At 45.4% G+C, this 25,719-nt stretch overlaps 1 protein-coding gene across 1 annotated transcript in view; it reads left to right on the top strand.

The window, feature by feature from the left end:
- PFKP (phosphofructokinase, platelet) overlaps positions 1-25,719 on the top strand; it is a 72,607-nt gene that overhangs the window by 13,775 nt on the left and 33,113 nt on the right. Inside the window, exons 2-7 of the mRNA XM_061179704.1 lie at positions 1,030-1,103; positions 19,103-19,180; positions 21,946-22,135; positions 23,406-23,571; positions 24,465-24,509; positions 24,684-24,792. Coding sequence (XP_061035687.1) covers positions 1,030-1,103; positions 19,103-19,180; positions 21,946-22,135; positions 23,406-23,571; positions 24,465-24,509; positions 24,684-24,792 — 662 coding nt within the window. The remainder of the gene's footprint in view (positions 1-1,029; positions 1,104-19,102; positions 19,181-21,945; positions 22,136-23,405; positions 23,572-24,464; positions 24,510-24,683; positions 24,793-25,719) is intronic.

Below are 25,719 nucleotides of genomic sequence, written 5' to 3'. Positions count from 1 at the left end.
GATGATACAGGGTTTCACAGATGTGAAATCCTGACCTGTTCACGTAGGTCTAGACTATGGGGGCTTCCCTGGTGGCGCAGTGGTTGAGAGTCTGCCTGCTGGTGCAGGGGACACGGGTTCGAGCCCTGGTCTGGGAGGATCCCACATGCCGCGGAACAACTGGGCCCGTGAGCCACAACTGCTGAGCCTGCGCGTCTGGAGCCTGTGCCCCGCAATGGGAGGGGCCGTGATAGTGCGAGGCCCGCGCACAGCGATGAAGAGTGGCCCCCGCTTGCCGCAACTAGAGAAAGCCGTCGCACGAAACGAAGACCCAACACAGCTAAAAATAAATAAATAAAGTAGCTGTTAGACTATGGTCCATCGCACAGTTGGCTGCCCCAAAACAGGGCTTCAGTGGAAAGCAAAATGGGGTGTAGCAGTTTTATACAAGGATACATTGCACTTTTAATTTCCTTCAAGGCCCTCTGGGGAAGTGTGGAAGATGGCCTAGATTTATCTTGATTAGGTATTATTTATAGTATACTGGTTTAATTTGATCTTTCTTTTAATAAAATTGCATGATTTATATTTAAGGCCACTGACTAAATTATTTTCTTTTACACTAGTAGCTGGTAATAATTTTTCATCTCCTCCCCAGACCAATGGCCTTTTCAGGCCTATTTTCTTTGAATTTGGCTACCTATAAACAAACATCTCTCCTCTCTGTTGTTTTGCAATTGGATGGAATCAACCTACGAATTCACACCAAATTGAGGTCGCTCATATTCCGAGTGTGTTTACAGCGATGTTCTAAACAAACAGTGCTCCAGGCTCCGTTCATCTGTGGACGAGGCCACAACATGCTGGTCCCTGCCTTGTACTTTTTTCTCTTCCTCCCTGCACTAATCCTGGAGGTTTGTGTTGTGACCACTTTTCATAGGAGGGGCCGTCTGAGAGGTTACACGGTTTCCCCACCATCACAGCTAATTAAATGGCAGCACTAGATTCTCCCCAGCCTCCTCAATAACTACTGTCCCTATTCCTTTGCAGGTATGAACGCTGCTGTCCGAGCTGTCGTGCGCATGGGAATATACGTGGGGGCCAAAGTGTACTTTATCTACGAGGTCAGTGTCATGTCCCCTTCCCGCTTTCTCTCTCAGGAATCGCTGCCTCGTACTCACTGGGGGCCTCATGCCTGCCTGGGGCTGCTGACTGCAGGCGAGAGGCAGCAGGTGACGGGCACACTTGGGTACCAATAGGGGAGCCCAGGTACCAGGAGAGGTTACACCCCCGGTCTAGATGCATGTCTGTGAGATTTGTATTAGGGAGCAAGGGGAGAAAGGTGATGAAACGGGGCTCAAAATGCCATTTTGATATCCACCTAGTGTTCTTGTAGGATTAATGATATCAAACTGGTTGTATTTGTAGTTCTCATTCCTTATAGAAGTGATATAGTCACTAAAAATGGGGGCTGAATTTGAATAAACATTAAGCTGAATGGGGGGAAGAGCGGCCACTTTGGGCTTTTCATCATTAATGTAAAACCCAGACCACCTCCCTAGTATCTCTTTATGCCTTAACTTCAAAATGAAGCATCTGAAAGCAAACAGATGGCCCATTATCTCCTGCTTTTGAGGTCCTGGCAGCTTAGAAGTAAGTTGTGTTTGGAGGGAAGGCACCCATACAGCTTGGACCACATGATTTATTTCAAAAACTATTAGAAAAAATAGCATATTTAGTTTTTAAATTTATAAAACAGAATAAAGCTTAAAAAATGGAAATAAGAGAATGGTTTTTTTAAATTGCTTAATTCTTCCAAAATCACTGTTAGTGTTTTATTCTGATTCTTCCCAGTGTAATACATGTGAAATACTGGAAGGAAATATATACATTATTAGCACCATAGCAAATGTATTTTGTATACTATGTTTTTTACCTGCCAGTATGTTATGACAGTTTTGTATGTGTTAACGTACATTCCACAACTATCGCGTAAATGTCTGTGTAAAATTCCATCAACCTGATGTCTCATCATTTACCTGACCCCTCAGCAACTTGATCCTTGCATTCCTATGCCACCAGAAATATTTAGGTCACTGCCCATTTTTCAACTATCCTAACACAGCAAGCTCTAGATTAATATTTGAAGCTGTTCTATGCTTTGTATCGTTGCTGTGATCCCAGGATACGGCGTCCGCCGAGTTAAAAGGGGGTGGTCGTCCTAACGGGTCTCAGTGTGTCTCGCCAAAGTGATTTCTTTGTTCCATCCCAGGCCCACGCCGGGCACACAGGTGGCACCAACCCTGCCAGTTCTGTGTGTGCGGCCCACCTTGCTGAGAGCTGGCCAGGGCTCCAGAGTCTGTTTACTGAGTCATTTTCTCTACTTGAGAAGTAGCTGCTCACAGATTTTGCTCGTTGGTCCTAATGACCATGTGTTTATCGTTTGCGGGAAAGATGGTTTTTCCTGGGCTTAGGTTTGCTTTTTATTTTTTTATTATTATTTTTTTTATTATTATTTTTACTTAAACAGAAAGTCACAAAAATTATAATCATCCTCATCAGTTCACTCAGTCCCATGTAATTAATTTTTTTTTCATCTTGATCTTTTATTAGCACTTTTATGAATTCATCAGTTTTCCATTAGAGTTCTGAAAATGCTTATTCATTCAGTTCTGCAGTATAGTCAGTTACCAGAAACCTGTACTTGTCAGAGTCTTTTCCATGAATTCCTTGAAGATGAAACCCTTTTATAGGAACATTTTTGCGAAAGCATCAGAGTACACCCAGAACTGTCTGTAAATGACAAAAGACTTAAAAATGACCATGGTTAAAGATTTGATAAAAGTTCATAATAATGCAATTGACAAGGAAATTTAGTTATTTCTGAGATATACATTTTAAAGTAATAACTAGAATTATGACTTATAACATTATACCAGAACGTATAAGATTTTTAGAAATTTCATGTAATGACTGAAACATTTATATTAACATATTTCCATACAAATAACCCAAAGAAAGTTTAGTATTAGTTGTTTTTTTGTTTGTTTGTTTTTTTATACTGCAGGTTCTTATTCATCATCAATTTTATACACATCAGTGTATACATGTCAATCCCAATCGCCCAATTCAGCACACCACCATCTCCACCCCACCGCGGTTTTCCCCCCTTGGTGTCCATACGTTTGTTCTCTACATCTGTGTCTCAACTTCTGCCCTGCAAACCGGTTCATCTGTACCTTTTTTCTAGGTTCCACATACATGCGTTAATATACAATATTTGTTTTTCTCTTTCTGACTTACTTCACTCTGTATGACAGTCTCTAGATCTATCCACATCTCAACAAATGACCCAATTTCGTTCCTTTTTATGGCTGAGTAATGTTCCATTGTATATATGTACCACATCTTCTTTATCCATTCGTCTGTCGATGGGCATTTAGGTTGCTTCCATGACCTGGCTATTGTAAACAGTGCTGCAATGAACATTGGGGTGCATGTGTCTTTTTGAATTATGGTTTTCTCTGGGTATATGCCCAGTAGTGGGATTGCTGGATCATATGGTAATTCTATTTTTAGTTTTTTAAGGAACCTCCATACTGTTCTCCGTAGTGGCTGTATCAATTTACATTCCCACCAACAGTGCAAGAGGATTCCCTTTTCTCCACACCCTCTCCAGCGTTTGTTGTTTGTAGATTTTCTGATGATGCCCATTCTAACTGGTGTGAGGTGATACCTCATTGTAGTTTTGATTTGCATTTCTCTAATAATTAGTGATGTTGAGCAGCTTTTCATGTGCTTCTTGACCATCTGTATATCTTCTTTGGAGAAATGTCTATTTAGGTCTTCTGCCCATTTTTGGATTGGGTTGTTTGTTTCTTTAATATTGAGCTGCATGAGCTGTTTATATATTTTGGAGATTAATCCTTTGTCCGTTGATTCATTTGCGAATATTTTCTCCTATTCTGAGGGTTGTCTTTTCGTCTTGTTTATGGTTTCCTTTGCTGTGCAAAAGCTTTGAAGTTTCATTAGGTCCCGTTAGTTTATTTTTGTTTTTATTTCCATTACTCTAGGAGGTGGATCAAAAAAGATCTTGCTATGATTTATGTCAGAGAGTGTTCTTCCTATGTTTTCCTCTAAGAGTTTTCTAGTGTCCGGTCTTACATTTAGGTCTCGAATCCATTTTGAGTTCATTTTTGTGTATGGTGTTAGGGAGTGTTCTAATTTCATTCTTTTACATGTAGCTGTCCAGTTTTCCCAGCACCACTTATCGAAGAGACTGTCTTTTCTCCATTGTATATCTTTGCCTCCTTTGTCATAGATTAGTTGACCATAGGTGCGTGGGTTTACCTCTGGGCTTTCTATCTTGTTCCATTGATCTATGTTTCTGTTTTTGTGCCAGTACCATATTGTCTTGATTACTGTACCTTTGTAGTATAGTCTGAAGTCAGGGAGTCTGATTCCTCCAGCTCCGTTTTTTTCCCTCAAGACTGCTTTGGCTATTCGGGGTCTTTCGTGTTTCCATACAGATTTTAAGATGATTTGTTCTAGTTCTGTAAAAAATGCCAATGGTAATTTGATAGGGATTGCATTGAATCTGTAGATTGCTTTCGGTAGTATAGTCATTTTCACAGTACTGATTCTTCCAATCCAAGAACATGGTATATCTCTCCATCTGTTGGTATCATCTTTAATTTCTTTCATCAGTGTCTTATAGTTTTCTGCATACAGGTCTTTTGTTTCCCTAGGTAGGTTTATTCCTAGGTATTTTATTCTTTTTGTTGCAATGGTAAATGGGAGTGTTTCCATAATTTCTCTTTCAGATTTTTCATCATTAGTGTACAGGAATGCAAGAGATTTCTGTGCATTAATTTTGTATCCTGCAACTTTACCAAATTCATTGATTAGCTCTAGTAGTTTTCTGGTGGCATCTTTAGGATTCTCTATGTATAGTATCATGTCATCTGCAAACAGTGACAGTTTTATTTCTTCTTTTCCAATTTGTATTCCTTTTATTTCTTCTTCTTCTCTGATTGCTGTGGCTAGGACTTCCAAAACTATGTTGAATAAGAGTGGTGAGAGTGGACATCCTTGTCTCGTTCCTGATTGTAGAGGAAATGCTTTCAGGTTTTCACCATTGAGAATGATGTTTGCTGTGGGTTTGTCATATATGGCCTTTATTATGTTGAGGTAGGTTCCCTCTATGCCCACTTTCTGGAGAGTTTTTTATCATAAATGGATGTTGAATTTTGTCAAAAGCTTTTTCTGCATCTATTGAGATGGTCATATGGTTTTTATTCTTTAATTTGTTAATATGGGGTATCACATTGATTGGTTTGCATATATTGAAGAATCCTTGCATCCCTGGGATAAATCCCACTTGATCGTGGTGTATGATCCTTTTAATGTGCTGTTGGATTCTGTTTGCTAGTATTTTGTTGAGGATTTTTGCATCTATAGTCATCAGTGATATTGGTCTATAATTTTCTTTTTTTGTAGTGTCTTTGTCTGGTTTTGGTATCAGGGTGATGGTGGCCTCATAGAATGAGTTTGGGAGTGTTCCTTCCTCTGCAGTTTTTTGCAAGAGTTTGAGAAGGGTAGGTGTTAGCTCCTCTCTAAATGTTTGATAGAATTCACCTGTGAAGCCATCTGGTCCTGGACTTTTGTTTGTTGGAAGATTTTTAATCACAGTTTCAATTTCATTACTTGTGATTGGTGTGTTCATATTTTCTGTTTCTTCCTGCTTCAGTCTTGGAAGGTTATACCTTTCTAAGAATTTGTCCATTTCTTCCAGGTTGTCCATTTTATTGGCATAGAGTTGCTTGTAGTAGTCTCTTAGGATGCTTTGTATTTCTGCAGTATCTGTTGTAACTTCTCCTTTTTCATTTCTAATTTTATTGATTTGAGTCCTCTCCCTCTTTTTCTTGATGGGTCTGGCTAATGGCTTATCAATTTTGTTTATCTTCTCAAAGAACCAGCTTTTAGTTTTATTGATCTTTGCTCTTGTTTTCTGTGTTTCTATTTCATTTATTTCTGCTCTGATCTTTATGATTTCTTTCCTTCTGCTAACTTTGGGTTTTGTTTATTCTTCTTTCTCTAGTTCCTTTAGGTGTAATGTTAGATGGTTTATTTGAGATTTTTCTTTCTTGAGGTAGGCTTGTATAGCTATAAACTTCCCTCTTAGAACTGCTTTTGCTGCATCCCATAGGTTTTATTTTTTTATTATTATTATTTTTTTAATTTATTTTTGGCTGTGTTGGGTCTTCGTTGCTGCGCCGGGCTTTCTCTAGTTGCGGTGAGCAGGGGCTACTCTTGGTTGCGGTGCGCGGGCTTCTCATTGCGGTGGCTTCTCTTGCTGCAGAGCATGGGCTCTAGGCGCGCGGGCTTCAGTAGTTGTGGTGCATGGGCTCAGTAGTTGTGGCTCGCGGGCTTAGTTGCTCCGCGGCATGTGGGATCTTCCCGGACAAGGTCTCGAACCTATGTCCCCTGCATTGGCAGGCAGATTCTTAACCACTGCACCACCAGGGAAACCCATCCCATAGGTTTTAGATCGTCGTGTTTTCATTGTCATTTGTCTCTAGGTATTTTTTGATTTCCTCTTTGATTTCTTCAGGGATCTCTTGGTTATTTAGTAACGTATTGTTTAGCCTCCATGTGTTTGTGTTTTTTATGGTTTTTTCCCTGTAATTGATCTCTAACCTCATAGCATTGTGGTCAGAAAAGATGCTTGATATGATTTCAATTTTCTTAAATTTACTGAGGCTTGATTTGTGACCCAAGATGTGATCTATCCTGGAGAATGTTCTGTGCGCACTTGAGAAGAAAGTGTAATCTCCTGTTTTTGGATGGAATGTCCTATGAATATCAAGTCTATCTGGTCTGTTGTGTCATATAAAGCTTCTGTTTCCTTATTTATTTTCATTTTGGATGATCTGTCCATTGGTGTAAGTGAGGTGTTAAAGTCCCCCACTATTACTGTGTTACTGTCGATTTCCTCTTATAGCTGTTAGCAGTTGGCTTATGTATTGAGGTGCTCCTATGTTGGGTGCATATATATTTATCATTGTTATATCTTCTTCTTGGATTGATCCCTTGATCATTACGTAGTGTCCTTCCTTGTGTCTTGTAACATTCTTTATTTTAAAGTCTACTTTATCTGATATGAGTATTGCTACTCCAGCTTTCTTTTGATTTCCATTTACATGGAATATCTTTTTCCATCTCCTCACTTTCAGTCTTTATGTGTCCCTAGGTCTGAAGTGGGTCTCTTGTAGACAGCATATATATGGGTCTTGTTTTTGTATCCATTCAGCAAGCCTGTGTCTTTTGGTTGGAGCATTTAATCCATTCACGTTTAAGGTAATTATTGATATGTATGTTCCTATGACCATTTTCTTAATTGTTTTGGGTTTGTTTTTGTAGGTCCTTTTCTTCTCTTGTGTTTCCCACTTAGAGAAGTTCCTTTAGCATTTGTTGTAGAGCTGGTTTGGTGGTGCTGAATTCTCTTAGCTTTTGCTTGTCTGTAAAGCTTTTGATTTCTCCATCGAATCTGAATGAGATCCTTGCTGGGTAGAGTACTCTTGGTTGTAGGTTCTTCCTTTTCATCACTTTAAGTATATCATGCCACTCCCTTCTGGCTTGTAGCGTTTCTGCTGAGATATCAGCTGTTAACCTTATGGGAGTGCCCTTGTATGTTATTTGTCATTTTTCCCTTGCTGCTTTCAATAATTTTTCTTTGTCTTTAATTTTTGCCAGTTTGATTACTAGGTGTCTCAGCATGTTTCTCCTTGGGTTTATCCTGCCTGGGAGTCTCTGCACTTCCTGGACTTGGGTGGCTATTTCCTTTCCCATGTTAGGGAAGTTTTCGACTATAATCTCTTCAGATATTTTCTCTGGTCCTTTCTCTCTCTCTTCTCCTTCTGGGACCCCTATAATGCAAACGTTGTTGAGTTTAATGTTGTCTCAGAGGTCTCTTAGGCTGTCTTCATTTCTTTTCATTCTTTTTTCTGTATTCTGTTCCTCGGCAGTGAATTCCACCATTCTGTCTTCCAGGTCACTTATCTGTTCTTCTGCCTCAGTTATTCTGCTGTTGATTCCTTCTAGTGTAGTTTTCATTTCAGTTATTGTATTGTTCATCTCTGTTTGTTTGATCTTTAATTCTTCTAGGTCTTTGTTAAACATTTCTTGCATCTTCTCAATCTTTGCCTCCATTGTTTTTCCGAGGTCCTGGATCATCTTCATTATCATTATTCTGAATTCTTTTTCTGGAAGGTTGCCTCTCTCCATTTCATTTAGTTGTTTTTCTGGGGTTTTATCTTGTTCCTTCATCTGGTACATAGCCCTCTGCCTTTTCATCTTGTCTATCTCTCTGTGAATGTGGTTTTTGTTCCACGGGCTGCAGGATTGTAGTTCTTCTTGCTTCTGCTGTCTGCCCTCTGGTGGATGAGGCTATCTAAGAGGCTTGGGGAGGGACTGGTGGTGGGTAGAGCTGACTGTTGCTCTGGAGGGCAGAGCTCAGTAAAAGTTTAATCCACTTGACTGTTGATGGGTGGGGTTGGGTTCCCTCCCTGTTGGTTGTTTGGCCTCAGGCAATCCAACACTGGAGCCTACCTGGGCTCTTTGGTGGTACTAATGGTGGACTCTGGGAGGGCTCACACCAAGGAGTACTTCCCAGAACTTCTGCTGCCAATGTCCTTGTCCCCATGATGAGCCACAGCTCCCCCCCACCCCCCGCCTCTGCAGGAGACCCTCCAACACCAGCAGGTAGGTCTGGTTCAGTCTCCCCTGGGGTCACTGCTCCTGCCCCTGGGTCCCGATGTGCACACTACTTTGCGTATGCCCTCCAAGAGTGGAGTCTCTGTTTCCCCCAGTCCTGTTGAAGTCCTGCAATCAATTCCCACTAGGCTTCAAAGTCTGATTCTCTAGGAATTCCTCCTCCCGTTGCCGGACCCCCAGGATGGGAAGCCTGATGTGGGGCTCAGAACCTTCACTCCAGCAGGTGGACTTCTGTGGTATAAGTGTTCTCCAGTCTGTGAGTCACCCACCCAGCAGTTATGGGATTTGATTTTACTGTGATTGCGCCCCTCTTACCATCTCATTGTGGCTTCTCCTTTGTCTTTGGATGTGGGGTATCTGTTTTGGTGAGTTCCAGTGTCTTCCTGTCGATGATTTTCCAGCAGCTAGTTGTGATTCTGGTGTTCTCGCAAGAGGGAGTGACAGCACGTCCTTCTACTCCGCCATCTTGGTTCCTCCTCCCGGTTTGCTTTTTAAAACTGTGCTTCTGTGGGCTTGGGGTTTGTATTCATCTGATTTGGGCAATGTTGAAACAGTGGGTCTTATCAAAACCTTTCCATAACTATAGTTTTGTCGTTTTCTATTTGGATGTGTTTAGGGTCAAATTGCCCTTGTACCTGTCTGTCCTGGGCCTCACCTGGCAGCCATGGCCCCACCACTAACATGGAGGGAGCACGTTAGCCGCCGTGATGAGCTCGCATACCTTGCTTCTTCCCTTTCCTCTGACCTTGAAGCTGATTCTCTTCCTGCTGCTGCTGGAGAGTGTGCCTGGCATACAGTTTCCTCTGCCTTTTTGTTTTATTTTACTTTGGGGAGGGGTTGCTCTGCCTTAGAAATTGAGAGAAGGCACCCCAGCCTGGCCTGATGAGTGAACGTGCTTTAAACATCTGAGGGTGGAGCACCCTTAGATCAGGCTTTTCTGTTCCGAGTAACAAAATGCTTTCAGACTCACAGTAGACGAATGTCCTTAGGCTTCCGGTTTGCAGGCTGTTCCCCAGGAAACCTTTGATCACCTGGCCCACTGCCCTTCTTGTTGCCTTCCTGGTGGGGGTGCAGTTCCATCCCTACAGTGACTCACTTGATCTTCAAGACCACCTTGCAGGTCCGGGAGGGAAGGGAAGGAAGTCGGTTGAGTTACTTCACTGAAGAACCGGACTGGTTGTGGGCGGTTCACTTTCTCTGCGTCACTTCTCGGCACTGGCGGGGCTGCGATGGGAGCTTACACCCCCATCAAACCAGTGATGGGGGCATGTCTCACCCCCAGACATTGGTGGCTTGGAGACAGTTTTTGATCGCCCCGTTATTAGGGGGCTCGTGGTGCCACTGGCATCTCGTGGGCCAGGGATGCTGCTCAACATCCCACATCGCGCAGGATGCATCAGGGATGCCGAGAGTCGGTGATGCCCTGCCTTAAACCAAGGGCCGCATCTGTGTTTGGCATGAAAGTCAGTAGGAGGGGTGGGGGGGTGAGGCATCTGTGGGTACTGGAAGCAACGTAGTGCCTGGTCAACTTTACATCATCTTTCTCAGATCAAAGAGTTTGGTTGTTTTTGTTTTGTTTTGTTTTTAGTTTTTTATTGGCACTGTGTCCTGCAGCTGTGTCTGTATTCTGGGGACATTTTGGTGTATTTTGACTCATACCTACCAGACTTTGCACATTTCAAAATGAAGGAATTGGGGGGGGTTGTATCAGGTGGGCCTGAGCCTACCAACACTTGGACTCCCTTTTAAGAACATTTGGGCTCACTTTGGAGATCTCTCGACACAGAGGAGCCAGATTTATTCCCACGTTGCCAACCAGAAAGGGCTCCTGGGCCCACTTTGCTCATGGGTAAACGGGGATCTTATTCCTGATGTCCTGGGGCCGCACTCTTCACGTCCTCTCAGGATGAGGGTGAGTGGAGGTGAGGGGACGGTCGGCCAGTGGGAGCCCCGCTTCCTGCCCTCCCTCTGGTGGGCCGCAAGGCGTCCTGAGTCTGAACAGATACACCCCCTTTAAGGGAGCAGGGAATTCTGTGGTTCCTCCGTCAGGAAGATGCCAAAGAGAACCCTTGTGTGGAGTAGCATCGGAGTGATTCTGATTCTCATGAAAACCGCTTTATGGGCATCTCAGGGCATCCAGCTGAGCACAGCCTTTGTGGGTCGGTCCTAGGAATGGTCAGAACTTTGAGGTTCGTATGTTCTGGAGGGAAATAGAAACAGCCTAGAGGTGGACACAGTTGAACCGAAATCACCTGTTAGGAGGTGATGCCGTGCTTCTCGTGACACCCCTCCCCCACCCCAAAAAGAGAGTGATTCTAGTGAACGGGGCCTGTTGTTTACGTCCCCATGGAAGGGGGTCCTCAGTGTCAGCCTTGCCTCAGGGCTCACTCAACCCAGGGCCTGGGCACTGACAGTATCAACATTATCTCTCTAAATCCAATCATCCCTTCACTACAGGTGTAACGACTCTGCATCTGTAATTCTGGAATCCAAAAATCTCTAAAATCTGCCAGTTTTTCCCGAACTCATTTGGGCAGCAATCCTTGGTGGAGCTGCATGTAACCCGGACTCGCCCTCTAGTGTGACTGTCCCCGGGGCGGCGGGGTGGGGGCGGGGGGGCGAGGAGGGGAATGGGGAGGCTTGTTCACGCTGCTGACGGTGCCAGGTGACACGTAATGTCCGTACTGCTTCTTAAAATCCCAGCCTTCCAAATTCTGGCACACCTCCCGCCCCTAGGGTTTGGGGGAATGATTGTGGACCCACCTATGTAGCCGATGGCTGGGAATCAACACGTTAACCTTCTGGCCCTGCTTCCTCATCTGTCTGGTGAAAATCATATTTGCCCTTCCTGTACTTGGAAAAAGTCTGTGCACAAACCGGGCAAGGAGGCCATGATGCTACAGGTGCCTTCGGCTTCTCTGGTTGTTTCCAGGCGCAGAACGGGGGACTCAGGTGAATCACTTCCCTGTGGACCGTCTCAGGACTGTGGACGTCCACATGTCTGCGGTCTGGGTCACGTCCCGTCGGGCACGGCTTCCTTCCTGGCCGCAGCAGTGTTGGCATCTGCAGCTGGAGGATCTGGGGGGTGGAGGTGCTGGGCTATGCACACTGGTTAGAGCCTCTGCCCATCGGAAGCCAGGACCACCCCCGAGCCCACAGCAGTGACAGCCAGAAATGTCTCCAGACGTCAGCAGATGTCTTCTAGTTGGGGACCACCATCCTATACCCTCTGGGGCTCGAATTTAGAAGACGTTTGGTTTTGTGTTTTTTTTTTTTTAAAGCATCATTTGGTAATTTATCCAACACATTTGTCCATCCCTAGTCTAGTTTCTAAGTTCAGCTAGAGCTTTCCAGGTTACCAACATCAAAACAGTTAAACAGGTCAGCATCAATTATTTAAATGGAGGTCTTTTGGCTTTTTCTTGAGTAGAAAGCGTGTGGGAAGCGTATTGATCGGAAAACACTGGTATTTCTGCTAAAGGTCTGGCACGGGATTTGTTCTGTCTGGCTGCCACCAGGCCTGCTGTAAATCTGGGACAAGTCTACGTGTGATACATGCCAGCCCTTGGGCGCCATTCCGGGGAGAGATGGAGCGGGGTGTGGATTAACCCATTCTTTCCACCTACCAAGCCAGTTGTAGATTTATTTCTGTTTTTTTCCTTTTAAGATAGGGGTTTTCCTTAGAAATTTACAGGTGCCTTCAGCTTCTTGGAGACAGTGAGGGCGAGTACATTACATACCTTTTGCAAAAGACTGTGCTCAGGGGGGACTGTCCCAGGTTTAGGTGGATGAGAAGCAGGGTGGGGAGAGTCCTTAACTTACCTGCTGCTCTGATCTCGGCTACAGAAATGGTCTAGATGTGTTCATTTAATATGCAGGTTCAACATCCTATTAGGTGCAGATTTTCCTGCAGATTAAAAGAAGTCATCATTCTTATTATAGCTCTTTAACTATGACTAACTTAAAAGTCTTTCCTCTTTAAAAGCACTCTTAACGGCTTGGCCCTCCTCAAGCCCAGCAGTGGTGAATATCAGGCCCACCCATCATCACCCATTGAAGAAAGGCTAGGAGTAAAGCATCGTTTTCAGCAGCTAATCTTCTTATTACAAACAACACATTCTAAATGGGTGAGGGGAGTCAGGACTTCCTACTGCGAAAGAACAGGGACATCAGAACAAGATTGGGAGCTGACGTTCTGGTCTCCTCGGCCATCACAGGAGGTCCAGTGAGCGGCTTTCTCACGGGAGCCCTGGGTCCCTCTCGGACCAGCCTGGGATCTGAGCTGCACTTGGTCAGGACCCTGAGCATCCCGGCCTGGCATCCTACGATGATGAGCAAGCTTTGGTTGTCGGTTAATAGACTGGTACCCTGTCTCCCCTCCTGGCCTCTGTTTGCCACAAAGGCACGTTATTTTTCTTCTTGTATATGGTGAACTGCCCACTTTCACAGTTTTTCAAGTGAGAAATGTCACATTGTGACCAAACGACAACAAAAACCCACTTTCCCAGCGAGGGCAGCATGGGCCATCCTGCCCAGAAGCCGAGGTTCCGCTCTGCTTTTTTTTTGAATTTTATTTTATTTATTTTTTATCCAGCAGGTTCTTATTAGTTATCTATTTTATACATATTAGTGTATATATCTCAATCCCAATCTCCCAGTTCATCCCACCACCACCTCCGTTCTTCTGTCTGCAGCCCGGGCTCGTCCCTGCAGGGGATTTAAGCAGGAGGGAGGGAAGGAGACGCAGGTGGCTTTGCTGGGTGTCCTGTGATCCTGGGATGTGTGGGCAGGACAGATGGTAAAGTCACCCACCAGCACAGAGAGCAGGTTAGAAGGTCAACTTTGGGGACGTGTCTGGCTTTGTCACCCCTTTGCTCTCACCTGCGGTTACCACCCTCACCTGCCCCCCCCCAATAGTTCGTGAAGGCCAAGAGAGGTGACCAGAATCGCGTTGTCTCATTTCCTTGAGGTTTTACACGTATCATTTCTGCATTTTAACTTCTTTAAAGACAGAACTCCTTAACCACTAACTGCCCATCTAAAAATAATAACAGTGATGCCGGAAGGTATAGGTAGAAGCTTCGCTGTGCAGCTGGGAGAGAAGCGGTGCCACCTGGCCCTTTGGCTGACATGCCCCTTGCTGGATTGGTTGAGTTCTTTAAATTAATTCACAAAAGGTGGATGACCTGGGGAATGCAGGGCAAGACCTACTTTCTCGGCGGCAGGCTGGCTTGTGCACCCTGGAAGAGTGAACTGTTACGGCCCCGAGCACCCTTTTAACTGCATGCCTGCTCCCTGCCAGGTCCAGCTGAATCCTTCCGGTGTGATCTGGCTTGATCCTCACACCGTCAACATCTGCCTTGGGCTTAGACCGTCTAGTTCTAGGTACCATTTTAGTGCCCAAGTTGCAAAAAAGATCATCTCCCTCCCTGCCTCTGCCCTGCCAGCTGATACCACTAATTAAGTACATAATTCACTGTGAGATAAGAGGGCTGGCTTCTGCGAAGGGCTTTGTCCTGCTGTGACTTTCGGTTTATAACATACCAGGAACTGTGTATTATGAGCTTTGGCTTAAAGAAATCTAATAGCACCAGAGGGCTCAATAAATCATTGGGTTTCCAAAGGCACAAAGTTCAGGGCTGTATCATGACTCGTAGTGTTGTAACCCATTCAGAAGTTTGGAGTTGACCAAATCTCACCAGGGACAAACCCAAAGGCATTTTCCCCAAAGCTGTGAAATTAGCGAGCAGGGGTAACTTGGTTCCCTGGACCAGAGCATCTGTGCATTTAGAACCTAGTGGGGGCCGAGCAGGCTCTGGGTGAGGGAGGAAGTATGTGATCTGAGGTTCTGCGCGTGAGTCTCCTATGCGCTGAATAAACTCATGATTCCCAAACCTTGAAAACCATCAACATGGAGAGCCGTCACCACCTGCCTCTCCTGCACCCACACTTGGCTCTGCACAATATACTTACTAACCCTTGAGCAGTTCAGAGCCAACCTCTCTATGTGCTGGCTCTTAAATCCTATAAGCGAAAAGTTTATTTATTAAGGAATTAACTTGGAAAAGCTTCATTCTGTAGGAAACAAACACAGGTATTTACTTGGAACCCCTGGAGAAGTCTCTGAACGTCAGTGATAACACACTTCAAAAGTGTTTTCTAGATACTGTTATCTTTTTAGCGATTGTTTCCTCTGGTCCTTGGAATGCTTGGCATTCAAACAGAGTTGCTGACTGAAGAATCCAGGATTCGGGAAAAGCATCATTAAGTTGAGAAGACATGGGGACCCATCCGACACTTTTCTGAAACAAAAAGCCAAGACTGAACGGAGCAGAAGCGTCTTACCTGGCTTCAGTGCAAGAACTGGCCTTAAAGCTTCTGTATTTAATTCAACTAATTCAGTGGGCTGTAAGTAGAAAGGACTAGAGGCGGGCTATTAGACTTCGTCTCTTTGAAAGTAATCAGAAAAATGAAGCCAAAGTTGCCATCAGGCAGAGTTAAAATACCAGTAATTTTCTTTCACCTTCACCTTTGTCTTCAATTGGTATATATTCCGAATATCTTTTTTAAGTTTTATTAAGGTATAATCGATATACAAAGGACTGTACATAGTAAATGTGTACAGTTTGAGTCTGGACAAATGCAAACACTAGTGATACCATAATTATATATCGATATATACCTCCCAGAAAAAATGAAAATAAGATAAATTAAAAATTTTTTAAAAGCCAACTTTGTTATAGTATAAAACTGTAATTTCTCTCTCAGAAAAAAATAAAAATGAGATAAATTAAAAATAAAATTTTTTAAAAAGCCAACTTTGCCATAGCACAAGATCGTCATTTCCCTCTGGGTCTTTAATTTTAAACAATACACCTGAGATTTCTTAGAAGAGCAAGCCACCCACAGGTGGACTAGCTCTTACCCTATTTAGAACAGATTTAACAAATGCCTATAAATACCCCTACAAGTGGCATCGTCTCCTACATAATCAGTTGGGAGACTGTGCCTGTTTTGCTCAAAACAATCCCAGACAAGAAGTCAAGATGTTTTCAGAGCCTCTGGCATGTTCTTAGACGGATCAGCGCTGGATTTGATAAAACCAGCCGAGGGTCTCCTGGGGTCACCTTATGAACCAGGACCAACGAGACAGTGTTACCTTTGGTCCAAAACTAAGCGTGGCTTCCAAGGTTTTATGGTTTGCCTTTCTTGTGTGAATCATAGAACTGGCTCGGAAGGCAGATCTTGAAACAGAATTTGAGACAGCATTTTGGGCTCTGGCTGCGTCAGAATGAGTGTTCAACCTTCTAAGGAGACTTGAAAAATCTCTGAATTTATAAATCATGGTACATTTGTGTAAAACTAGTCTCCCTCACTTAGTAACATCTTCTATGTTAGCAAAAGACAACTTAAAACTGTAGTTGGTAGTTATTCTTCAGATGTTCCATGGGCCTAACAACTTCACAAGTTACAGAGTGCATGAGTCATTTCCTATGACCCAGCCCATGGGCGCAATAGAGAGCTGCTTTGAGTGCAACCCTCGCAAAATCATCCACTTTCTTAGTCACGTTCTTTATTGTATGTATTTAGGCTACACAAAATAAGCAGATTGTTTCTGGAGAACATTTTACTTCTCAGGATAAGCGTTACGGTTTGTAGAACGGTTTGCCACGTTCTCACTGTAGGAGCAAAGGGATTTGCAAATGTTTTTATTAAATCCGTATTTAAATTCTCAGAAATAACCAAGGGAAAGGAAATGTTTCCATTCCCCACAGGGCAGATATTAAGCAGCTAACCGTCCGTGGTGTTTGGCTGAGGAGCAGGTGCTGCAGGAATCATCTAGAAGTTGGTGCTGTCACCTGCACGGCTGACACAGCCCCACGGCAGTCCCTGACCCTGTAGCTATGTCGACGTCATCCTTGCAAGCATCCTTGTGAGAGACTAGGGGACTGGTTCCCTAGTCTCTTTATTTACCTAGTGGCTGAGTGTGCAGAAATCTCCCCGGTGGCTATCAGTGTGAGGGCATTAGAAGATTTTCACTTTCTGTTTTGTCAAGGCCTTCGGGTCAGCCCAGTTCCCATCCTGCTCTGCCAGAGTCGGTCTGGGTTCGTGCCGGCTGTTCGGACTGAATTACCGTCAAGTTTCCTCTCATTCTCAGAAGCACTTGGGTTTGGATGATTAAACATCACCCCTCCCCGCAGGGTGCGTTTCAGCACAGCGGTGGAGGGTCTGAAACTTGGCCCCAGGCCCCGGGGCTGCTCGCCTGCTCCTTCCCTGCCTCCCAGGCATCTTAGAAACGAAAGTCCACTGACTGGTTTGTTCAGTTGCCCTGTGCATGCAGGGTGAGCGTCATTCCCACCAGGGGCCTGGGAGTCTGGAGGAGGGAGAAGTCGTTGAAAGGGCAGCCCTAAGGCCACATTCTCCCTCTCTCTCCTGTCTATCCTCTGCCAGTATCTCTGATCCGCGTCACCTGTCACCTACCATCGGTTATCTGTCCACCACTGTCTAGCTGTCTATCATCTGTCTGTCTACCTATTTTTAATATTCTGTGGAAAGAAGCTCCCTGGGGGCCACTTAGGAGAGGACCTGCTTTTGCGCCCGCTCCTGGAGCGGCAGGGTGGTCTGCGGGCTAGCCCGTCCCAGGTAGCTTACATGCCGGGATGCAACTTCAACAACACCTCTGATAAGCACTCCCTCTCGGGGGATGGGGGTGCTGGATCACATCACACTCACACTTGTCACCCTTGCCCTCCACGGCAACAGCCACACCAGGCTCGGTACTTTAAATGGAACAGGCTAAAAATGTACACCATCTACGGTTTCCAGAAAGAAGGGAGATGGGGACAGAAAGATAAAAGTGATCTTAGAGTTGGACCGAGGTGTGTCTGGAGGAAGTTCCACTGCTTCTCCGTGAAGGCCAGGCTGTGGGAGTCCCTGTCCCAGCCCGTCCTGAGGCCGAGGGAGCATCTGTCACGTGTGTAGCACTAGACTGTACACACACACATGGGTATAGATGTATTTCTATACAATATTGATATTATATGTATTATAATTATATATAATGTGTGTAATATAATTATACTGTATATAATGTATGATATTTATTATATATAATGTATCAATATATAAATACATATGTGCATGTGTGTATAGTCTTGTGTTAATATGTGTGACAGCTAGGAAAGGGAAAGAGCATGGAATCAAATAGAAAAGGGAGAAGCTGAGAGCAGGTTCATTTATAGAATGTACAAAAGTTTATGATATATAATATGTGTATATTATATGTGAAATATATAAATAATAAATGTGTCTATAATCTAGTGTTAGGTTATATAACATAGTGTTATACATAAGAATTATAATGTTATATATCATATATAATATGTATTATATTTTGTTGGAAATTTTACACTTATAAATATGCAATTGATCACCCATAAAGGTGGCTGCACTGTTGATTAATTTTTGCTCCATACTCCATGGGCTGTTTCATTTTTAAAAATCTATATTCCTTTTTTTCCTTCCCTCTTGACTTTCACTAGGCAGGAGATAGGAATCCACAACAATAATCTAATATGATAAACTTTTCTAAATGGCTAATGCCTATTCCTTTTCAGGGGTAAATGCCCTGGAAGTTGAGTCACATAGATAGAGACGCAAATGAACATTTCTGTCATTCCTTTTTTTTTAAAAAAAGTATTTATTTATTTATTTGGCCGTGCCAAGTCTTAGCTGTGGCGCAGGATCATTCTTGATCTTGTACATTCTTTGGGGAGAATGAGATGCATTTAGAGTTGAAATGTAATTGTCTTTGGTCAAATGTGCATCGCCATCCAGATTCACTCAGGGTCTCCCCTCAGTATAGTAAACTGGCACTAGTTGGAAGGTAAGGCAGATGAGGATGGGGTGACATCCAGCTGTGCTTTTAGACCCTATTTTCTGTGTGTGGAGAGTCGCGGATTACCCAGCAGATGCTTTCCTGTACGCGGTGTGATTGACACCACTGCTCTCCGTGAGTTTGTGTTGAGTCACCAACAGTGTTAGGGTAAGTACGTCCCTTTTCAATCTCTCAGGAGCCAGTAGACACCAGGCAAACTATCTGACTCCCCGTGCTACTCTGGATGAGTCTGGGTGGAAATTCCCAGTGTTGGAGTTGAAACTTAAGAGGCTTTCCCACAATGTACCACTTGGAAGGAGCACTAGTATTACGCTGTGTCTTCTCACCATGGGGCTCTTAGGAATTTGGATTCATTGTCATCGGAGTTTCCATTTTACGTAACTCATGGATCAGTTAATGTCTCAACACAGTTGAACCCAGTCTTAAAAAGATGTTCCTTCCCTCCCCCAGGGTTACCAGGGCATGGTGGATGGTGGCAGCAACATTGTGGAAGCCGACTGGGAAAGTGTCTCCAGCATCCTGCAAGTGGTACGTGCTGAGCTTCCATCCTGCTTCTTTCTCTGAGTAACTCTTTGGTTTGAAACCTCTTGTGCTTATGCTCCAGTAATACCTACAACAGATTAAAGTGCTGCCTGGCGTCACTCTTATCTACTCGCATGGAAAGAAAACATTCTTAATTTGCCATTTAATTAAATTTTTTAAGAAGCTCTACACCATGCACACTGAGGAATTATCCTTGCAAGAAAAAGTTACATGTGATGGCTAGTGGCACTTGAAGGGGAGCTGGTATCTTTTTTTAGAGCGGTTAACGTTGAGGCAGTTTTGGTTTGTTGGTACTGTGTGTTTAGTGGCAAATCTCCTTGCCTGTTGGGTTGTGGGAGTCATTTGGCATCAGTGTAACAAAGCATGGGAAAGATCCCGACTGGCAGCCTGCAGGGGCTGTGGATTTAGTGGGAACACAGCATCCCTTTTCTGCCCTGACCCAGACACGGCTGATTTCCTTGGTGTGCACAAGGATGAAGTAATCACCACTTCAGGCGAAACAGTTGCTCACGTGGAACTCAAAGGAACCTCTTGCCTGAATATTTCATGCCTAATAAATTCCTGGAACAATGTAGCTTAGTGAAGACTCCAAGTCAGTTGAGAAATAAAGAGATTACATGGAAGGAATGGACTTCATGAAAAGCTCTTTACTTGCGATTTGATCTTTTGAAATGTATGTATTCACGTGTTACTCATGTTGAGTATTTTTTTAATTGAAAGAAAAGAGATCGGTCTCTTTTCCCTGAAGGGATGAAAAAATATGGTATATAGATATAAATGGAATATAATTTGGCCATAAAAGAGGAAGTCCGGCAATGTGGTCCGGCAATGTAGGACAACATTGAGGACATTATGTTACGTGAAACAAGCCAGACGCAGAAAGACAAACCCCACATGATCTCACTGATACATGGATCTAAAAAAGGCAAACTCAAGAGAAACAGAGTAGAATGGTGGTTGCCAGGGACTGGGGGGGTTGCAGAAGTGCTGGTCAAAGGACACAAGCTTCCAGTTATAAGATGAATAAGTTCTGGATCTAATGTACAGCGTGGTGACTGTAGTTAACACTACCGTATTATATGCTTGCAAGTTGCTAAGAGAGTAATGTTCTCACCACACACACACACACACACAGACACACACACAGACACACACACATAACCAGGTGAGGTGATGGAGGTGTTAATTAGTTTGATCGTGGTGATCATTTCACAGTGTGCACCAATATTGAGTTATCATGTTCTATACCTTTAAAAATATTAACCATGCTGTAGTATATATTTGAAAGTTCTCACCACAAAAAGGTAGCTATGTGGATTGATAGATGTATTAACTAACCTTATGGTGGTCATCATTTCACAATATATACATGTATCAAATCATCACAGTGTGCACCTTAAACTTACAAATGTTGTATGTCAGTTGCATCTCAGTGAAGCTGGGGGGGCGGGGGCGGATGCTAGTGGGGTGTGAGTTGAAATGCCGGTCACAGACTCATAAGTCTGCACTTGAGGCTTTTTGCTCTACTACTCCTGGGAAGAGGCTGAAGGAAGGTTGGACAACCATGGATACTTAGGTAGAGTAATATCCGCAAAAAATCAGGACATTGTCATCTGAATTCAAGACAGGAAACTCACGTGTGAGGAGAGCATTTCCACTCTGCTATGGTGATTGTGAAGAAAGATAGGAAATACAAGTATGGTTGGGGTGTGTGTGTGTGAGAGAGAGAGACGGGTGTCCTTCTTTGCAACCCGCTCGGTCCTGGGCTGCATCCCTGGGGCCCTGTCCATGTTATCTCCTCAATGTTTATGGGTTGCTCACTTCCCGTTGATAGAAATTATGTGACCCTCTAATCGCTCTTGGTCAAATCAAAGTCCAGAGGACTGGCTTATCTTTGCTCTGCACCCTGCACCTTCTACCCAGGCTTCCCGGTGCTGTGCCAGGTCCTGACGTCGCCCCTGTCACACTGACCGTCATCATTAACCCAGGATCACTTCTGCTGATGGGCACCTTGCTTTATGAAGCGGGCGTGCACTTGGAAGGTCATGCACAAACTGAAGTTTTATCAGTGTGTGCAGGGTTTGTGTAAAGGCATCCTGCATTTTTCTAAATACAACTAGGGATCCTTTGCTTTTGAAAAACAAAGTATGAAAAATCATGATTTCTCTCTCCCAGAAGTTTGGATCATCCAACTAAGATTTAACCTTGAAAAAGGGGTGTGGGCAGGGAGGGGTGGGGCAGATCTCATGCAAAAAATAAATCCCTTTGGCTCACAGATTTCTATTTTGCTGGCACTTGTGGGGAGCCCTGACTAACAGAAGGGGAGTCTTATTACCTGGGGCCGCTGGACACGGTGCTTCTCTGGCTGTGGCTGTTGACCGGCCTTGGGCCCGTCTTAGGCTCAGAGAGTGTGCGGGGTCCCACCCTCCCTGTGCTGCGCAGCTTCCCCACGGGACGGCTGTTGTTACCTTGCAGACTCTTCTGCTCTGCGCATTTAGCTGATGGCTGCCGTTCATCCTTGTTTCCGTCCCCTACTCTGTTCCCCTTGGGAATGATGCAGCGTCTTTAGCCATTGAATTCTGGGATAGAGCTCAAAATGGGAAAACTCTAAACTTTCACAGTTGATTGATTCAAAAGATGACGAGGGAAACCTACGCTTTGAAAGTCCTGTGTTTTTACATCAGCACTCACATGCGCCAATCTGTCCAAATGGGAGGAAATAGATAAACACGGTTTTATTTCTTTTCCAGGGAGGGACCATTATTGGCAGCGCCCGTTGCAAGGACTTCCGTTCTCGGGAAGGCCGCTTGAAGGCTGCTCATAACTTGGTTCAGCTGGGCATCACCAACCTGTGTGTGATCGGCGGGGACGGGAGTCTCACCGGGGCCAATATCTTCCGGAAGGAGTGGAGTGGGCTGCTGGAGGAGCTGGCCCGGGAGGGTGTGTCTCTGTCTCCGCGCACATTACTCTCGTGGGGCTCTGTCTCCCCCATTCGTCTCCCCATCCCCTCAGAGAGCTTTGAGTGCCTACATTCCGCCTGCTTAACTGTCCCAGAGGTATTTGCTGCTGGTGACGATGCAGATCTTACAGTCGCCACCTCAGCACTTATATTCGTGCCTCAAATAATAACAATAACGATAATAAGAATAACATTCATTCCACCATCCTACATGCCAGGCACGGCTCCACTTTTGACATAGGTGGTTTTGTGCACTGCTCGTGACAACCATCTGAGAGGGTTTGTATCGATCCCCACTTTACAGAGGAGGGTCAGGGGCTCGAGGCGAAGCCAAACAGCCGTGAGGGTAGCTCCGGCTCACACCTGTTCTCAGACGCCCGTGGCTGCCCCCCACCAGCTCCCCTGGGGTCTTTCTATCAGTTGTTGCAAGACTTGAATTTAGATGGTAACGACCTGCTGCTGGATGGTCCTTTATCGTAGGAAAGGATTTTCGAGAAACCTATATATTCTGTGGTTTTTGTCTTTTAAACGTGTTGTTACAAAATTCCACTTTAATATAAAATATGGCCAGTGGAAGCAAATTGAACTAATAGCAACCTTATGAAAAGCATAAACTTGAACTAAAGCGATGACCCCAACTTCTGTGACGTCTGTTTGGGGAATGGAGAGGGGCTGTCAGACGCCAGCAGCAAAGGACTTAACGATGTCTCTGCACCGTGCTCTGGTGTAAGGCAGGCGTGTGGGGTGGTAACTCAGGAGAGGGATAGCTGCCTCCCCCTTGACCTTGACCTTTCTGGTCCCATTTAAGGAGCTCTACCATCCCCGGTGGTCTTTCCTGAGAGCACTAAGTAGATCTCTACCAACTAATTAGCCCCCATGGGCCTGTAAGGAATCAGTATACCAGTTGTACAATATTCTTTGAGACTTAGATCTGGGGTGGCGACGTGTCTTATTCGGATCCAGGCCGTTTTCCAAGGCCGTTGCCAGACAGAAGTCAGATTGTATCCACCGATTGCAGCGTGCGATCCTTCCTTCCTTTAATTTTTACACCTGGGTCAGTGTTCTTGTCTGGGTGTCAAATGACTGCTCCTATCTTGTCCCCAGCTCCACCTTTGTGTGGCTTTTCCCTGTGTCAGTATGCAGGATCAGGTCGCGTACAGATCTGATGCAGTGGGTAGGAAACCCGTGTCGAAGCGTGCATTCCACCCCCCTCCCCGCGTCATCCTGGGCGTGCGGTTTGTCCCCCCACAGGCAAGATCAACACGGAGGAGGTGCAGAAGCACGGGTACCTCAACGTGGTGGGGATGGTGGGCTCCATCGACAACGACTTCTGCGGCACCGACATGACCATCGGCACGGACTCTGCCCTGCACCGCATCATCGAGGTGGTGGACGCCATCATGACGACCGCCCAGAGGTGGTGGCCGTGGGGACCCGGCGGGTGGGCGGACGGGCGGGCGGCCCTGGGCTTGAAACATGGGCTGCAGAGACCTCAGTGCCCGCTCTGGAAGGTTCCACAAGCCTTGTCACTTGATATTAGAAACAATTTTGTATTGGTTTACTTTTTATTTTCAATTTTCAAAAGTCACTGCTTCCCAATTGTAAAAGAAAAACGTGTTCATTGGAGAGAATTTAGAAAAAAGAAAGAGACAAAGTCAGCATTACATAAAGTCCTACCCAAAGCTCTCCTGCAGGAATCGCAGAAAGTAAAGCCCCGAGTTTGCACAGCTGTCATCAGAGCTGGGCGAGCATCCCCCCGTTCCGCTTCTCACCTGTGGATTTCCCAGCATGTAGATGAGGCAGAGACCTTCTGTCCCCGTGCTGTAGACTCACGGCAGAACCTTTACCATAATGCCTTCTGTGGAGCCCTTGGGTTTCCGAAGCACTTTCACGAAAGCCACGTTGGAGAGAAAATGGAACACGTGCCGTGTGTGGACCTCACTCTGTGACTGTCATGTCCTGCCTTGCTGCGGGCAGTCTCCAACCCACGGTTGTGGCCTGAGAAGCAGCTGACGCTGCCCAGCAGAGCCGTCGTCTTGGGAAGAGCACACACACGTGTCCTGGTAGCGTGAGCGTGTCTGGCACAAGCACACCTGCTATAAAACACAACCGGGAGGTGCTGTTCGAGACCGCAGCCCCTTTGCTCGAAAGAGCTTGAAACACACTCACAACAGCATTTGCTTGTGTAGAAAGTGGGTCATTTGCGGGGCAGCTCAGGTACCTGCTGTAAATACAAAGCAGGCTTTTCTGTCTGCTTTTCCTGCTCTTCCCGGTGGTGCTAAGTGGATGTTTCCTTTATCTCTTTTCCAGCCACCAGAGGACCTTCGTCCTGGAAGTTATGGGGAGGCACTGTGGGTACGTACGTGCGGATGTGACTGGGATGGAGAGGACCCCTAGCACAGTCCCTGCGGGGCCCCGCACCCTAGCACGAAGGTTCCCGAGGAGCCAGCCGCCTCCTGTCTGCCGGGGCCGGCCCTGAGCTCCGGGTGCCCGGCGCAGGCCCACGAGGTCATTGCTGTCTCCGTGCAGGTACCTGGCCCTGGTGAGTGCGTTGGCCTGTGGGGCCGACTGGGTGTTCCTTCCGGAATCTCCACCAGAAGAAGGTTGGCAGGAAAACATGTGCATCAAACTCTCAGAGGTAAACCCACGTTTTGCTTCTTTTAACTGCTAGCGATTCTGGTTGCACTGCCCCGGCTGTGATTTGCGGTGGCCGTTAGCATGTTCGGTTTGGACGGTGTTTTAGACAGGTGACAGCTTTCTGCTCAAAGTGGCTTCAGGCTGGTTGCTGGGGGCTTCGACCCCTCATGCGTCCATCCACCTCCCACTGTTGCAAAGAGTGATTCGAGGGAAAACAGCTGAAGCTTTTGTGTTTCTCACGCAAAGCAGCAGCTATAGCAGTAAACAGAGGAGGTGATGTGAGAGCCCAGGGTCTGGGGAACATGGTGCCTCCCTGACCCCACGTAACAGGGATGGGAAACCTGTGTGTTGACTCCATCCGAATCCCCCATCTTGCCGTGTGGCACACGTGGTGATAGCTCCTTCCGCTGCGGGGTCCCCACCGTGCTGGCCTTGCTGTGGGTTGGGCTGCTGTCTCCTCTGAGCCAGGCTTTTCCTTCCTTCTGTCTGCGGATTGGGCTTGTGTTTCACCCCGTTGATTATCAGTGTTAGGCAGATTTCCTCCAGTTAAGGCTTCTAACTAAGACATGTGAGGCCTCGTAGAAAACAACGGTTAGCTTTCGGGACAGAAATCCCAATGCGTATGGAATTTCCCTTCTCTTATTTTCATAACCATCTTATCGCTGTTCCATAGGCAAAAAAGTAAACATATGGCAGAGGCTAATTATCGTTGTATTCAGCAAACACGTAAGCATTGCATACAACCAGGACCCACGTTTCATAAGACATGGCCATTGCCTTCAAGGTGATGGGTTCCAAGAAAGGAATTCCAGCAACAAATCAAATAAGCTTTGCTGACCCAGAACCTCTGTAAGAAACTGTTGGTAAAGCTGTCCTTTTACTACGGAGAATCATGCACCCTTTTGAGGCTGGAGCTCTAGGCTGCAGC

Source organism: Eubalaena glacialis, chromosome 2, assembly GCF_028564815.1.
Source record: "Eubalaena glacialis isolate mEubGla1 chromosome 2, mEubGla1.1.hap2.+ XY, whole genome shotgun sequence".
NCBI lineage: Eukaryota > Metazoa > Chordata > Mammalia > Artiodactyla > Balaenidae > Eubalaena > Eubalaena glacialis.
The sequence above is the reverse complement of the archived record's forward strand: the minus strand, read 5'-3'. Positions and strand labels throughout refer to the sequence as shown.